At 40.4% G+C, this 14,658-nt stretch overlaps 2 protein-coding genes across 3 annotated transcripts; one reads left to right on the top strand and one right to left on the bottom strand.

Moving 5' to 3' along the window:
* Positions 1 to 383: 383 nt before the first annotated feature.
* LOC118813573 (cytosolic sulfotransferase 2-like) lies at positions 384 to 6,996 on the bottom strand. Of its 2 annotated transcripts, none has more exons than XM_036578974.1 (8): positions 6,848 to 6,996; positions 6,299 to 6,452; positions 5,966 to 6,091; positions 5,634 to 5,734; positions 5,138 to 5,264; positions 3,867 to 3,964; positions 1,665 to 1,839; positions 384 to 1,553 (listed from the first exon to the last, which is right to left on the bottom strand). In XM_036578974.1, the coding sequence occupies exons 2-8, from the start codon at positions 6,432 to 6,434 to the stop codon at positions 1,441 to 1,443; spliced, it is 876 nt and encodes a 291-aa protein (XP_036434867.1). In that variant the 5' UTR covers positions 6,435 to 6,452; positions 6,848 to 6,996; the 3' UTR covers positions 384 to 1,440. The 2 variants fall into 2 exon arrangements, with proteins under 2 accessions (XP_036434867.1, XP_036434865.1); XM_036578972.1 differs by having other exon boundaries at positions 6,299 to 6,434.
* Positions 6,997 to 10,734: 3,738 nt separating this feature from the next.
* LOC118813567 (piggyBac transposable element-derived protein 2-like) lies at positions 10,735 to 14,658 on the top strand. The gene is made up of 2 exons (XM_036578966.1): positions 10,735 to 11,316; positions 12,886 to 14,658. Exons 1-2 carry the CDS (start codon positions 10,931 to 10,933, stop codon positions 14,576 to 14,578), a joined length of 2,079 nt encoding a protein of 692 aa, XP_036434859.1. The 5' UTR covers positions 10,735 to 10,930; the 3' UTR covers positions 14,579 to 14,658.

Below are 14,658 nucleotides of genomic sequence, written 5' to 3'. Positions count from 1 at the left end.
GAAAGGTATGAAAAGTGCCAACATCCCTTCACAGCCTGGAACAGCAGAATTTCTGTAAATAGTCCAACAGTGTTCGAGGTTCACGGGATGTTAGTTCCATGTACTGAACGCTCCTTATTTAGCTATGTCAATGCAAATACAGTTTTCCACTCTATGGCTTTAACATTCATTTAGATGCCTACCCATTGACCCCAAGTATAAAAATAATGGAGTTACAGCACAGAGCTGCGGTCTTTAACTTACTAGACCTCAAAAAGTCACTGCTGGTGAGCAACCTGTTTTTGCAATGTGTCAACGGTTATTTGAATTTATGTTTCCTTTTGGAATCAAAAACGCTGCATGCACAGTTATACTAAACAATTGTCTTGAAATCTTAAAAACAATTTTGTTTCAATATTGAGTGATTTTATTTTAATCTTGAAAGTAATTTACTCATTTTCCTTACAGTATAGAGTCAAAAAGGTGTGCTTCAATGAATTGGGTCAACAATATGGGTCAACATATAATGTACAACAGGGGTATTCAACTCCAGACCTGAAGAGCAGGCTTCCCTGGTCAAACACAGCTGACTCGACTCATCTGTTCATTTCCAGGTTTAGTGGGTGTGCCTGAGCCAAACTGTGCCGGACACAGTGCTGGACTCCAGGCCTGGAGTTGAATACCCAACAAACAATATAACAATATGACAATTTCCTCCTGCCTTAAATAAGAGATGGCACAACACCCATTTTTAATTGACACACTTCTCTTAAAGCTGCACTATGTTAGATTTGTTTGGTAAAATTAAAAGAAGTAGCACTACTGAGTCAGGAGAAAAAGACACACTAAGTTATGGTGACTGTTCAAGCCACCTGAAAAATAGAATAGTTATTTAAAAGTGAGAGGTGTCAGGTTGGATTTCAAGGGAGTTTTTCGGACGATGCTCTACTGCTTACTGTATTAACATCAAGGCTTAAACAAGAAGGTCAGCCTCGATGTTTAGGTCTCTTAGATCATTTACTTACATCCTCGGAACAAACATCCTGCACCACGTTTTACCCGAGTTGTCTTTGAATACTCTTTCAATGTGCTCGCAATCATTAGATTCTTCTGCTCAGGGAAGAGGTCCAAAGCATAGCCTATGTTACAAAATGTTCTTCTGCACGTCGTATGCAATTAAACATTTCCTCAACTCCAAATCACCAAAACTTTCATAGTGTAGCTTTAAGATGAAGCTTTAAGTAGCCTATCATGCTCAAACTGTTCCAAACACTCTACTGCCCCACCAGAAGAAACACACAGCCAGCAACAACACATCACACAATGGGAGTGTGTACTATTTCAGGCTAGATTTGTTACAGGATGGGACCTGAATTATTCTTTTTTACCCTCTGATTCTGCATTTTCTGTTGATATTGGCCACACATAGATATCCTGTATCGGATCAGTGCCATCTCAGCCTTACACCTCTGTCCGGAAATGGAGGGTGGTGTTCTTCATTTTCTGCTTATAGTGTTGGTCAAACTGTTCATTCTGAGCAACAGTGAAGTGATTCTTCCAGTCCCCGACTTTCCCTGGAAAGTGTCGATACATAGTAGATGGAGAAAAGACAGAGACAAGTCAAAAGCACTGATCACTTCATAGCTCTTTTTTCTGAGTCTAAACAGCTAGCTGTCTCAACATACCTTTCCTCAAGAACTGAGAGACACTGAAGTCTAGTGATGTCTCGTTAGTGAGATTAGTCACACGGTTTGCCTTCATAACGTCAAACTGAACGTCTCTTCTGATTTTTTCCTTCTCTTCTTCTGACGTGGACAAACCAAGGAATGATGAAAGGCACTTAATCTCTCGTCCAGTGTCCTAAAGGACCAACAAAGCAATGCTGCTAATGAATGTTTACAACCACATTTCTATTCATAATGGACTACAGAACAGTTTTAAGCATTTGATGGATTGCTTGCTTGTTAGACCTGTCATGCTTCAAAATATGAACCAAAAATGCTTTGTTTCTAGCTCCTAATTGGGTTCCCAGTTTACTCTTTTGTCCTAAATTAAAGACAATATGTTGTCTTAAAGCATACGTGTCAAGCTCCTGTCCTCGCTGGCCAAAACACTGCAGACTTCAGTACACTGCCTCTTTAAACACACCTGATTCAGCTCATTAGCTAATTAGCAAGGCCTTCATGAAGTGAATTCAGAGCGTTAGATGAGGGTAAACGCTAACATCGCAGCACCTTGGCCTGGAAGTGTAGCCAGTTTGACATGCCTGTCTTAAAGGAATCAAATTTAAACAATTTTCAACTTACCCTGGTTGTAATCAATCAGCTGAGCCATTTGGGGTCCAAACTTTTCTTCTTTAGTGCTGAATCTTTGAGGCTAAAGTTGCTAACAAACACTAGAATTGCACCCAGATTTTTTTGTAAATGCATCCCCAAAACCTTCTCTCAACATCCATCCAGATCTACATTAAGGTTGCACAGGTTTAGGACATAGTATGACTTACTGTAAACTATAAACTAAACAAAACCTCCTGTCGGAAATCCGACTCCCCCACAGAATCTAATTCCCCATTGCAGGAACAGATGTAATCTGTAGTGTCCATATGTACACATGAAGGGGAGTCCTAATTTGGCACCAGTTCAAAATGGCTCAGCTAGTCTTATAGTCCACAGTAGGTCAATTTGGTTTTTTGAGATCAAGCCTAGTTCTGAACTACTTTTTTATTCAAAATGCTTTGTAGTCCAGGACTAGGTTTAATCCCTGTCCAGCAAACCGAGAGCGTATGACTTACTTTGAACTATAAAATTACTCATAGTGGTATGCGGCCGATAGCTGCATGACATTGGCATGATGACAAAAGTTAGGACAGCTGAACTCTTGACGGAGTGTTCCGCTCACTGCTGCGGTCTGCGGAATGTTGTCGCTTGCAGTGGCAGAATTTTCCATTGCGGCTCTTTTGAAAACAATGGAATATCCGGTTTGCCGTCGTCTGTCTACCACAAACATGTGAACACAGCATAAATCCTTTTTAGGCAACTGACCCACTGTGTCCTAAACCAGGGCTTCTCAATCACTAAAGCCGAGGACCTCAAGTGGATTGCAAAGCACCCCTTGATCTATACTCAGGGGGGCTAGTGGTCCGTAGTCGGCCTGTGATGACACTTTGTCATAAAAATCAGTGAAAAAATTATTGACCTAACAATAAAAAGATATAAAAAATGTTTTCAGACAGTTAACAACATTAATACAAGCCTTGCAATAACAGTGCGAAAAGGGCAGCTTCATACATTTTTTTGCCCTTTGCCTCTAGAAACAACTGACCTTCCGGATGCAAACTCGCACCAATATTCTCCTGTTATTTCATGTTCACTGATAAACAACACATATAAGAGTAGGCCCCCACATATCACTGTGTTGAAAATTTACCAAAAATGACATTTTTAAACAAAAATGTTAAGTTTTCTTTCTAGTTCCCAAACCACATCGACAAGTCTGGGCAACCTTAATGAATTTTGCGGTTTGAGTGGGTTAATTCGGGTCTCTAGTTAGTTAGCAACATTAACCTTGTAGCTAGAAGCACATTGTGGAAAAAAAAACCCACGCAGACACAGGGAGAACATGCAAATGCCTCACAGAAAGGACCCTGGTCGCCTGGCCAGGGAATCGAACCCTTCCTGTGAGGTTGCAGCACTACCCACTAAAGAGCTAATATATGAACATTTTCAATTCCACTCTTCACAGACAAGCAGAAACAGTTCAGAATATTTCATTTCTTACTGTAACAAATTGATTGGCTGGGTCACTGTTTAGTTCTTAAATCAATTTGTCTCTGTATCTGCTATCTAAATTTCTCACCTGACACCTCACAATGGAACAGGGGATCTCACCTCCACCAGATCCTCGAAGAACATGTAGTGTATTTTAGAGTACATCTGTTTCTTATCCCACCAGCCACACACATGGTCATACCAGGAGCCAAACACCAATGTCCGCACAACACAGAGGATGTTAGTAGACGGTAATGGGGTTTTTAAGGTACTACAAAGGAGAACAGCATAGACAGGGATGAGCAGACTTTATAATTTGCTTTATAGGCAGCCTTTCATTGTCTGATTAGCCGCTAGCATAATGCTAATTTCCTCTAGCATCCCTATGGAAATTTCTAGTGTTGTTAGCATTGCATAAACACACTTGTGGCCAAGACTTTTCTGGAGAGGTCTGAATTTGAAGCCTGTTTCTCAACATTATTGAACCAGCCTGTTAGCCTATTAGCTACCTGCTGAATGCAGTTTGGTTGCATAGAATGTAAAGTGTAAACTGGTTTAAGAGAGCCTGCAACAATTTATAGACTAGGAATTCAGCAATCACAGGATTGCTCCACTAAACTCTGGGCTGAACAAAAGGAGTGTATAATGTCAGCTAAGAGAAAATGCTTTACAGCAGAAATTTTAACAAGAATGCAGACGTAGTCAAATTTACCAATAACTGAATGTATTTTAGAATGCATGTAAAATTTTAGCAGTTTAAGCAGTTTTTAGAACAATATTTCAACTAAAGACTGTCATTACAGCTAATAGATTTGACACTACGTTTATCTTTAATGTGGCCAAGAATCAGCTGGTAGGAAAGGGCCATTTGACATGTGCAATAACCAGCCACAGACCATTGTTCTTGTGTAACATGGCAGGCAACTAACAAATCAGAGAGCCCTTGGAGGCCCAATAACTAACATAAGTGACTTTAGGAGCAGAACTTGTCTATCTGATGCCATTTTCTTGTTAGCAAGGTCAATAACGTAACTAAAATTGAAAAGATATATCATATATTGCCACTACTGGGACAAAATCTTGTATTACCAAAATGGTAACTTTCCAGTTGAAGGAAATGTTATCCCAAATTTCTTAATTTTTTATGAATTTTTAAATTCTTAACCTTGAATGGAGGTTGGAATAAGTCATTTTAGACCATTATATTTCTTTTGTCCTGCCAGTGATGATGTATTGCTTTGCTTAATATTGGGTTTTATGACAACTAGGCTGACATGTTTACATATAGCTCTCCTAAATATCCATGTGAAATTAAGTTGAGAAAATTAATTTGTTACTATAGTACATCATTAGTCACACTCATTCACCCCTTCACTCACTCGTTCACTCACTCCTTCCGTCTTTGAATCTCTGTAGAAAACTGCTCCAGTCTCCTGGCTCAGGTTGTCCACTGTCCATGCGGTCAAAGTGGAAATAGGACACAACATTGTCTTTGGCATTGCGAGCGCAATAGACAATCTGGACATAGAAAAGAGAGAGACAATGTACATGAAATCTGGAATACAGTGCCCACAGATCACAAACTTGCTCTTAGCTAGATATGTTTAGGTGACGGATCATTCTCAACCTAGCAGTGACACTGACATGTAAAAACCCCCTACAGCGCCACTGAGTGTCTGATGCACTCGTGTCACTACAGTGTTGAAAATAATACCAGCTCAATGGTGGTCCTGTAGTCTGAAACTGACCGATGATGAATGAGTAAAGGGTGACTGACAACAAATTGATTAGTCTGTAACTGCACACCTATGTTGTGGACCTATAATGTAGATGTAGCTCATAAAGTGGACAATGAGTGGAAGTACAAGGCAGGTGTTCATACTGTACCTTGCAGTTCTGCTCCCAGAAGGATTTGGGAATGAACTGAACAGGCAAATGAGTTTTGATGATGCGAGGGGAAGTAGTCAGCATATCCGCCATGTCTGTTCCTGAGGTAAACCAATTAATGACACACTTAAAAGAGCAAATAGTATTATTTCTACTGCAATTTTGACTCGACTGTACTGGAAATGCACTATTGACTTTCAGGTGTTCATTTAGCCCCCATAGTATGAGCTTCAGGTATTTAAAAAAAAATAATATAAAATCAAAATCAGCCAAAAACGTTCATGAGTAGTCCACCTCTAGTATGGAAAATAATGTAAGGTTTTTGTTCAGACCTGAAAAGGATGGCATGAAAAACTCCAAAAAAGGCACTCTGTCATAGATCGGGACAGTGGTCTCACGCTCAGGTAATGTCTGGCGAAAATACAGCAGGTCAAGAATGTAAGAGACCCAGGTGGTGCCTGAGAGAGAGAGAGAGAGAGAGAGAGAGAGAGAGAGAGAGAGAGAGAAAGAGAGATAATTAAAAAGCTAAATAAGACTGATAGGAATCCTTTTGTAGATCAACAAGTTACCACTTTATATACGTATTATATAGAGCAAACACACCTGTCTAGTTCATCTTCCTTTTCTTTAGCTTTGTAGAGAAGTAGAGACACATATTCAGGTACCTGCTTTGGGGTAAGTGGCAATGACGATGTCGTCTGGTCTGGCTTTGAAGTTCTGGACATTTTCCCAGTTGTCCGTAAAGTAATGCGTCATTGAGACACCATGGAAGTCAAAGAGCTCTGGACGAGGCAGATCCATCTGTATAAACAGAAATCGCTGGAACAAGGCTATTTATTTAAAGTACGACAGCTGCCCTTTCATCTTCCCAAGCCTGTACTGCTACTTTATATCAACAAACTTAAATCAAATATCCCAAACTTCTCAGTGCTCTGTAAAGCGTCCTTACAGGAACATGTTCTGACCTGTGACCAGCAAATCCAAAAGTCAACAACAAAGTTTGTTTCTTTCACTGAGCTGGATATTTAATTGCTAACAAAAGGTTCATACATTAACAGAACCCCCATAAAGTCACAGTGTTGAGCATAAGCAAGTATAAGATATTAGCAGATATTTAATACTTCTTAAAGTCTTACATACATAACTTTAATGCAGGCATGCTAATACTGTGCATGCTCCACTACATGAGTTGTCAAGTACTTAAGCGGTCTTACTCTTGAAAAGTGCGCAACAGTCCCTTCTATCGTTGCTCCTGCTAGTCACAGATTGTTTGCTGACTTCTTGTATACTTTCTTGCCACCTTCCCAACCAACCTCTCGCTATTATTTTTGCTTACACCACTGGGTCAGAGTGGCAGTGGCAGTATTTCTAAACCATAGTTGTAATTGTGTAATGATTTTGGCATCATTTCTGCAGAGGTCAAAGCTCACTGCAAGCTTAAACAGGATTCTGTGCAGCGTCACTGCAGAGACGCACGCGCAACTTGGGGCTGGAAAGCAACAGAAATTGCAGCACTCTTTATGGCATGAAGCTGCAATGACAAAAACCCACAGAAAAGATGGTTGGAGAATGTTTAATATCTTGAAGGGATCACATCCCTTTGCCAAACACCTCAAAAGATTATGGATTCAGGCCATCATAAGGGTAGACTGGGGTCCCGATGGTCCTAAAGACCATGACTGGGTGATTGGCTATCAACACATCTGAGCCGTAGTTTTAATACTGGTAGCATTTTCTGCTGAAGTAGGCATTTGCAGTTGGAACAGTACTGACCGCCAGGCATCTATTAATTATTAGCTACATTAGCCTCATAGCTTCAGCGTAAAATTAAGAAGGAACACATCGAACACAGAGTAAAATATTAAAAATGTTTGTATGATACTAAACTCTATGTCAAACATTCACAGTTATCTGCTACAAAGGTTCCTGCTACGAGGTAAGTGGCAAAGCTTGAATGAAAAAAACATGGCTTAAAAACTGCTGATCAGAACCATCTTAGAACTGTGTGGGCGTGACTAATGAGCAGCTTGATTGACAGCTGTGTTCAAAACTTCTAGCCCTCTCAGCCACTCAAACAGAACTAAAATCATTATCCAGCTTTTATGTGATGATAACTAGATGAAACATGTCACAGATGAACAGATGTGCAGATGGACGGACAGACGGACGAAGCAAAGCGTGAATGAAGAAACGCTAAGTTTAGCTCGCTAAGTTTCTCTGACTCTGAAACTGTTTTGTGTGGGTGGGGCAAGAGACGTCAGCCTTGTGATTGGTCAGGGGAATGCTTACGGAAGCGTTACCCATGATTAGGACTGTTCAGTTTATGTTGAGAGGAGAGAAAAATCTTGAAATATACTGGTCATTTATTAGTCGCTGGAACATTATTCAAAGGATGTGATTAGTACATGTGTACTGTTTGCAAGAACAAGATTAACCTAATTAGAAAGAAAACACATATTTAGGTTCCCTGGGTCTTTCAGGCCTCCTACTTCTTTGCTAGATTTGGTTACCGGCCATTCTGGTATGGGAGGCAAATCCAGCCAAAAAAGAAATTAAAATTAAAACCATAAAATGAAAATGCAAACCTCTTTTTGCCATTTCTTTTTCCAAACATCTGCGCAAATATCCTGCCAAATTTGAAAATGAAATGAAATGCCTACATTTGCAATTTCATTTTTCACATGAGCACGAGCCATTTGTGACAAAAATAAAAATAAATGTAAAACAGCTATTTGTCATTTCATTTTAGTCGTTATTCTGGTTTTTCATGGCCAAATCTAAAATGAAAAAGCTAATAGAGAAAAGAAAATCCAAGCTTCACTTTGGCTTTGGCTTTTCTTCATGAAGTGCAGAATACGTGTCAAAACTAAAATCAAAATGCAATGTTTACATTGTTATTTCTTTTTCGCAGCAATCGGCTGCAGATCTGACAAAATGAAAATGAAAAGGCAAAGTGACGGTTTGTGATTCAGTTTTCGGCGCGGACGCGCTTTAAGTGTCAGAATGAAAAGGCAAATGCAAACGAACATCAGCGCCACCTGCTGGGCATTTACTGTACATTTTCGACTTTTCGATTTTGTTTTCAAATTGACCAACATGCAAATATATGTTAATTAGCACTGGGCGGGGCTACGGGGTACATTTTAGGACATCCTTAGACCTCCGAGTCAGAGCGGCATCATTCCTCAAGCTAAACGACTTTGAGTCTCGAGAAAATCCATCGTGATGACTCAGATCTGGTGAAACTGAACGTCAGCACAAACACCGTCAGAAAAAACTGGAAATGTTATACTGGCATTTATATCGAGATACATAATAGTTTTCTAAGTTAAATGAACCACTGTGTGCTCGACCAGGCCTGCGTTTGATCTGATACCTTTTCTCTGAGGCCGTTTGGTCTGACGGTGTTTGTGCTGACGTTCAGTTTCACCAGATCTGAGTCATCACGATGGATTTTCTCGAGACTCAAAGTCGTTTAGCTTGAGGAATGTTGCCGCTCTGACTCGGAGGTCTAAGGATGTCCTAAAATGTACCCCGTAGCCCCGCCCAGTGCTAATTAACATATATTTGCATGTTGGTCAATTTGAAAACAAAATCGAAAAGTCGAAAATGTACAGTAAATGCCCAGCAGGTGGCGCTGATGTTCGTTTGCATTTGCCTTTTCATTCTGACACTTAAAGCGCGTCCGCGCCGAAAACTGAATCACAAACCGTCACTTTGTCTTTTCATTTTCATTTTGTCAGATCTGCAGCCGATTGCTGCGAAAAAGAAATAACAATGTAAACATTGCATTTTGATTTTAGTTTTGACACGTATTCTGCACTTCATGGAGAAAAGCCAAAGTGAAGTTTAGATTTTCTTTTTTCTATTAGCTTTTTCATTTTAGATTTGGCCATGAAAAACCCAGAATAACGACTAAAATGAAATGACAAATAGCTGTTTTACATTTATTTTTATTTTTGTCACAAATGGCTCGTGCTCATGTGAAAAATGAAATTGCAAATGTAGGCATTTCATTTCATTTTCAAATTTGGCAGGATATTTGCGCAGATGTTTGGAAAAAGAAATGGCAAAAAGAGGTTTGCATTTTCATTTTATGGTTTTAATTTTAATTTCTTTTTTGGCTGGATTTGCCTCCCATATTCTGGAGCCCCTTCTCCTTCACTGTTTTCTTCCACAGCTCCACTGGAGGAACCTCTCCACCCATACTGATCTTTATCATTAGTCTGAAGATCCAGAGAGTTAACGCTATAGCTACAACACCTAGAAGTTCTTTAAGTTACTCCATAAAATGTTTTGCAAATTAATATTTCAGAGAAAAATACTTTTAGCACATCTCTGACTAACTCTTTGTGTGGAGAAAGCCTGAAGAAGAATTCCAACCAGGCTGCACTAAGGGTAATGTAAAACACAGAGGCGGAAAGGATAACACTCGATCTGTCTTTGAAAGACTTTGTAATTGTCTGTTAAAATAAAAGCCACTTGGTATGAAATTTTGTTTCCTAACTCAAACATGTTTAAGCATGGCACGAACTGGCACTGTATGTGAGTTTACTGTAAGGAGCTGAAAATCCGATATGCGAGCCTCAATTTAGAAAGGACAAAAGCATACAAGGAAAAATGTCCAGGTTGAGTTTGCTGTCTAAAATCGTTTGTTGTAACCCTGAACCCACTACTACTTTTAGTAGTAGCCATTTACTTTTATCCTCCAAATATTACGACTTTTTTCTCGAAATGTTACGACTTTATTCTCGAGATATTACGACTTTATTCTGGAAATATTACGACTTTTTTCTCGAGATATTACGACTTTTTTCTCGAAATATTACGACTTTATTCTGGAAATGTTACGACTTTATTCTCGAAATATTACGACTTTATTCTCGAAGTCTACTGTTTTTGTTTTTATTAACAGGGGCCCTAAAACGCCGTCGTAGTTCTCCTGACTAGAAAAATAAACGACGATATAACATCGACCACTAGAGGGGTCTACTAAGAGTGAGCGTGAGTCCCTGGCAACGTTTGCAAAACAAAACCCCCCTGCTACTTCACACCGAGTGGTACAGCCCAAAGTCGCAGCCAATCCGGAGCCGTTGTGTGAATGAAAAAAACCCGCTGAAATGTTTACCTGATCGCTACTCTGTGTTTCCTTCGCCGCGAATCAGGCGATGTTAATTAAAGTACCTCTTTATAAGAGAAAATGGAATCGAGATATTGTGGCGTGAAATGACATACGCACAGCTGGAGAGGCCTGAACCCAAAGCTGGGACTGTTTCCCTGTCACACCTTTTACAAAAATGTCCCGAGAATGGACGAGCGAGCAGATGTGGCTCGACAGCTCTCTGCGTTTCGCTGATAAACGACCATCTCCAGAGCACGGAAAAGGGGAAAACAAAGAGCTGCACAGTCCGACCAAAAGAAGAAAGCTGTCCGATAACCATGACCAGTTTCAGTGCCTAAATGACAGTTATGTATCACGTAGCGCAGCTGAGGAGGCTGTGAACCCCTTTTCCTCACAGACCGAGGACACGAAGTTTTACTGTAGTACTGTCGAGCTGAACACGGTAACAGGTAACGGTGGGGTGACCGTGGACGGTGGAGCTGTGATGGAAGAATGGAGAGAGCAGAGTTTGGAGCAGCCGAGTGTAGTTATCAGATTTATTACTCAACCTCTGTACAACAGGTGAGAAGAGGGGTTAAGTGCAAGTGTTGTTTGAGTCACAAAATTCACAGCTATATTATTTTTAATATTCTGTGCCTGTAGTATAGAACTTAACTAACCTAACTGTAATAAATATAACAGTAAGTAAAGTTAAAATAAGCTGATTAAGGTATGTTTTTGACCAAAACTCTTTAACAAAACTACTGTAAAACTATGTCTCAGACTTTTGGCAGTATATTCGTAACCATTTCATGTAATAGCTTTCGGGGAGGGAGCTTTTAGAGTTGTTAACTCCTCAGGCATCTGGTTCCTGTCACCACCACTGTGAACAATTCAGTGTTTCTCTAGAACAAAGCATTTCACACCAAACTGCCCTGAGTGATTTTGTTGACATGTTAACCCTGTAAATATGCAGAAGTCTTGACAAATTGGTGGAGTTCCTTTTTAAGTTCAGTTGTAAGTTGAGAAGTTTTCATGTACATCACAGTTTAAGTGTATGAAGCATTTGAACGTGTAACATTCACTCATTTTAAAAAAACTTATGACAGTATTAAATAATAATAATAACAATAATAATGTTTATTTATCATAGCACCCTTAATCACCTTCCTTTTGAAGGTATTAAGTGATTTAGTGGTTCTCAGCTCCTCAGTAAGTGAATTAAAGGGCTTTAGACCATAATGACTAAATGCAGCCTCTCCACTCCTCATCTGTGCTTTTTAGGGACTTCCAGTCAAGTCAAGTCAAATTTATTTGTATAGCGCTTTTTACAACTGACGTTGTCACAAAGCAGCTTCACAGAAATCCATTAAGGACAAAGTTTTAACATGAAATGTAAATCCTCCAGGTGAGCAAGCCAGGGGCGACAGTGGCAAGGAAAAACTCCCTCAGAGCTGGGGAAGAAACCTTGGGAGGAACCAAAGCTCACAATGGGGGGACCCATCCTCCTCTGGTCAAACTACCTACAAAATTATTATACTACTAATATTAATAGTAGAAGTAGTAGTAATAGTTAGGAGTCCATGAAAACTTCAGTGTAGGGTGGGCAGCTAGTCCAAGGCAAGTGGCGGTGACTGGGGCGTGGGCAACTGGTCTGAAGCAGGTAGCAGGAGAGCTCGACAGACAATCATCCATCAACAGACAATCATCCATTCCAGCATATTGCTACCAGATGACAGAAGTGTCGGAGACACATATCTGACAATCATTTCATTGAGGTAGAGCAGTGAAGATGGCACTTAAAAACCAATAAAGAATTTTGAAATCAATGCTAAAACACACCAGTTAAAGCTCATATGTCTGTCCAGATAGTTTCACTTCTTTTTCTCTTGAAGTGATTGTTTCCCCATAGCTCATTCAAAGTCAAATTGCAGTTGCATTACAGAGATTTTCGATATTTGTCTGTCTCAATGTAATAAATGTAGTAAGACAACCATATTTAAAGAAGTTTCTACAGTTCACCATACAATCCCTTGTTTATTGTTTGTACTGTTACATACTGTTAGAATGTTCATTGCACATTCTTTCATGTAAGTGGTGCAAGTATGTATTGTGTGTCAGTTTGGTCATATGTATGCTTTGTGCACACAGAGGGCAGCATGACGCCATTGAATCAGAAGGAAGGCTATTTGACTCCACTGCTGGCACCTCAGAAACAACTGGGGTCTTGGACAGAACATCTGAATTGAAGACCACAGCATGGAGACCTTTCTATGAGGAAGACAAGGGGCCTGCAAAGTTAGATTTCAGACCACAGAGAACCCCAGGTGTGTACTTGCAAACCAAGACTTACACACCTCTTGAGCTTTTCAAAGTGTTCTTCAGTCTCAGTCTTGTGAAAAACATTGTGGAGAACACCAATCAAAAAGACAATCTAAGCAGAGGGCAGCGATTTGACAAGCCTTTGAATGTGAGAGAATTTTACAGGTTTGTTGGGCTTCTGCTCTATATGTGGTATGTGAAGGCCCCAACCATTTCAGATTACTGGAGCAAACACCAGCTGTACAGGTTCAAGCTTCCTTCAGACGTGATGACAAAGATTCGTTTTGAGGCAATACAGCAGCGCCTGCACATTTCAGACCCTAAAAAGGCCAAGACCAATAAAAGCAGAATGGGTAAAAGAGGACATGATCCCCTCTATGAAATTAGGCCACTGCTGGTTGATGTTGCTGCAGCTTGTAAAACCCACTTTCATCCCAACAGGAACCTTACTATCAGTGAGCGTGCTTTTAGAGACGTTGGATCTCTGGCAAAAACATTGGAAAGAAGTGATCCTAAGGTAGGAATCAAAGTTCTGGCAATGGGTGATTCCTCTACAGGCTACATATGGAATATATCTGTATATAAAGGAGCTACTGATTCTTCTTCAGGAGAGATGCTTGACTTCGAATTCATAAGACAATTAACAGATCCTGTTTTGCTCGGAAGTGGCTACCATGTCCATGTGAAAAATGTGTATACGCCACCTGATATGTTTAAGCGGTTTAAGAGTTCATGTCATTCTAGCATGTGCGGACCTGTGCGTCTTGATGCTAAGGGCTTCCCTTGCACACGAATGAATGATTTACCAGAAGATGCGAAGAGAGGGTCTGTTTGCTGGATTCGACAGGAGGACCTCCTGTTTCTGAAATGGATGAACACAGAGGAAGTGGCGCTGTGTAGTACAATGCACAAAGTTCAGTCAGATGAGGACAGTGCTGACCAGGAGCATGAATCTAAACCTAGCCTGACTCCCTCAGTTATCAGAGACTACAACAAGTATGCCAGGACGCTGGATCTGTTTGACAGCATATGTAGCTACCACTGGGAACTGCAGAAAGGCATGACATGGGACAAGGCTTTCTTCTACTATGCCTTGGACGTTGCATGTAACAACAGCTTTCTGCTGAACCAGGAGATGAAACTTCCCAGAAAGGGAAAATCCTTGAACAAGAATGACTTCATTGAGGGTCTCATCCTTCAGCTTATGAGTTATGGCAAGTTCTCCTTTAGAGTGGAGCAGGCAACTGAGCAAACGGAGAAGCAAACCAGTCAGCAAGAGAAAAGTGATGCTGCTAAGGTAAAGGACAAAGTGCCACCTCCTCCTCGAGCACCTCAGGCTTGCATGCCTGTCTTCTTGAATGCTAGCATGAAATCACTGTGTGTGCAGTGCAAGCTGTGTGAAACAAATATGAGGTGTAAAGGTTGCAGTGTTGCTTTGTGCCTTACTGCAGAACGCAACTGTTTCCAGGACTGGCATGTTTTTAAAGGTGTAGCACAGCCGATTGAGGCAGCACAGCTGTAGCTCAGGGCTGGGGAAACTTTGGCATGTCTATGATCTCACAGATTTGCAGACTTTGGCCTATCAGACATTGAGAGTGGGAA

Source organism: Colossoma macropomum, unplaced genomic scaffold (genome assembly GCF_904425465.1).
Source record: "Colossoma macropomum unplaced genomic scaffold, Colossoma_macropomum, whole genome shotgun sequence".
Lineage (NCBI taxonomy): Eukaryota > Metazoa > Chordata > Actinopteri > Characiformes > Serrasalmidae > Colossoma > Colossoma macropomum.
This window is presented reverse-complemented; position numbering and strand designations above follow the sequence as displayed.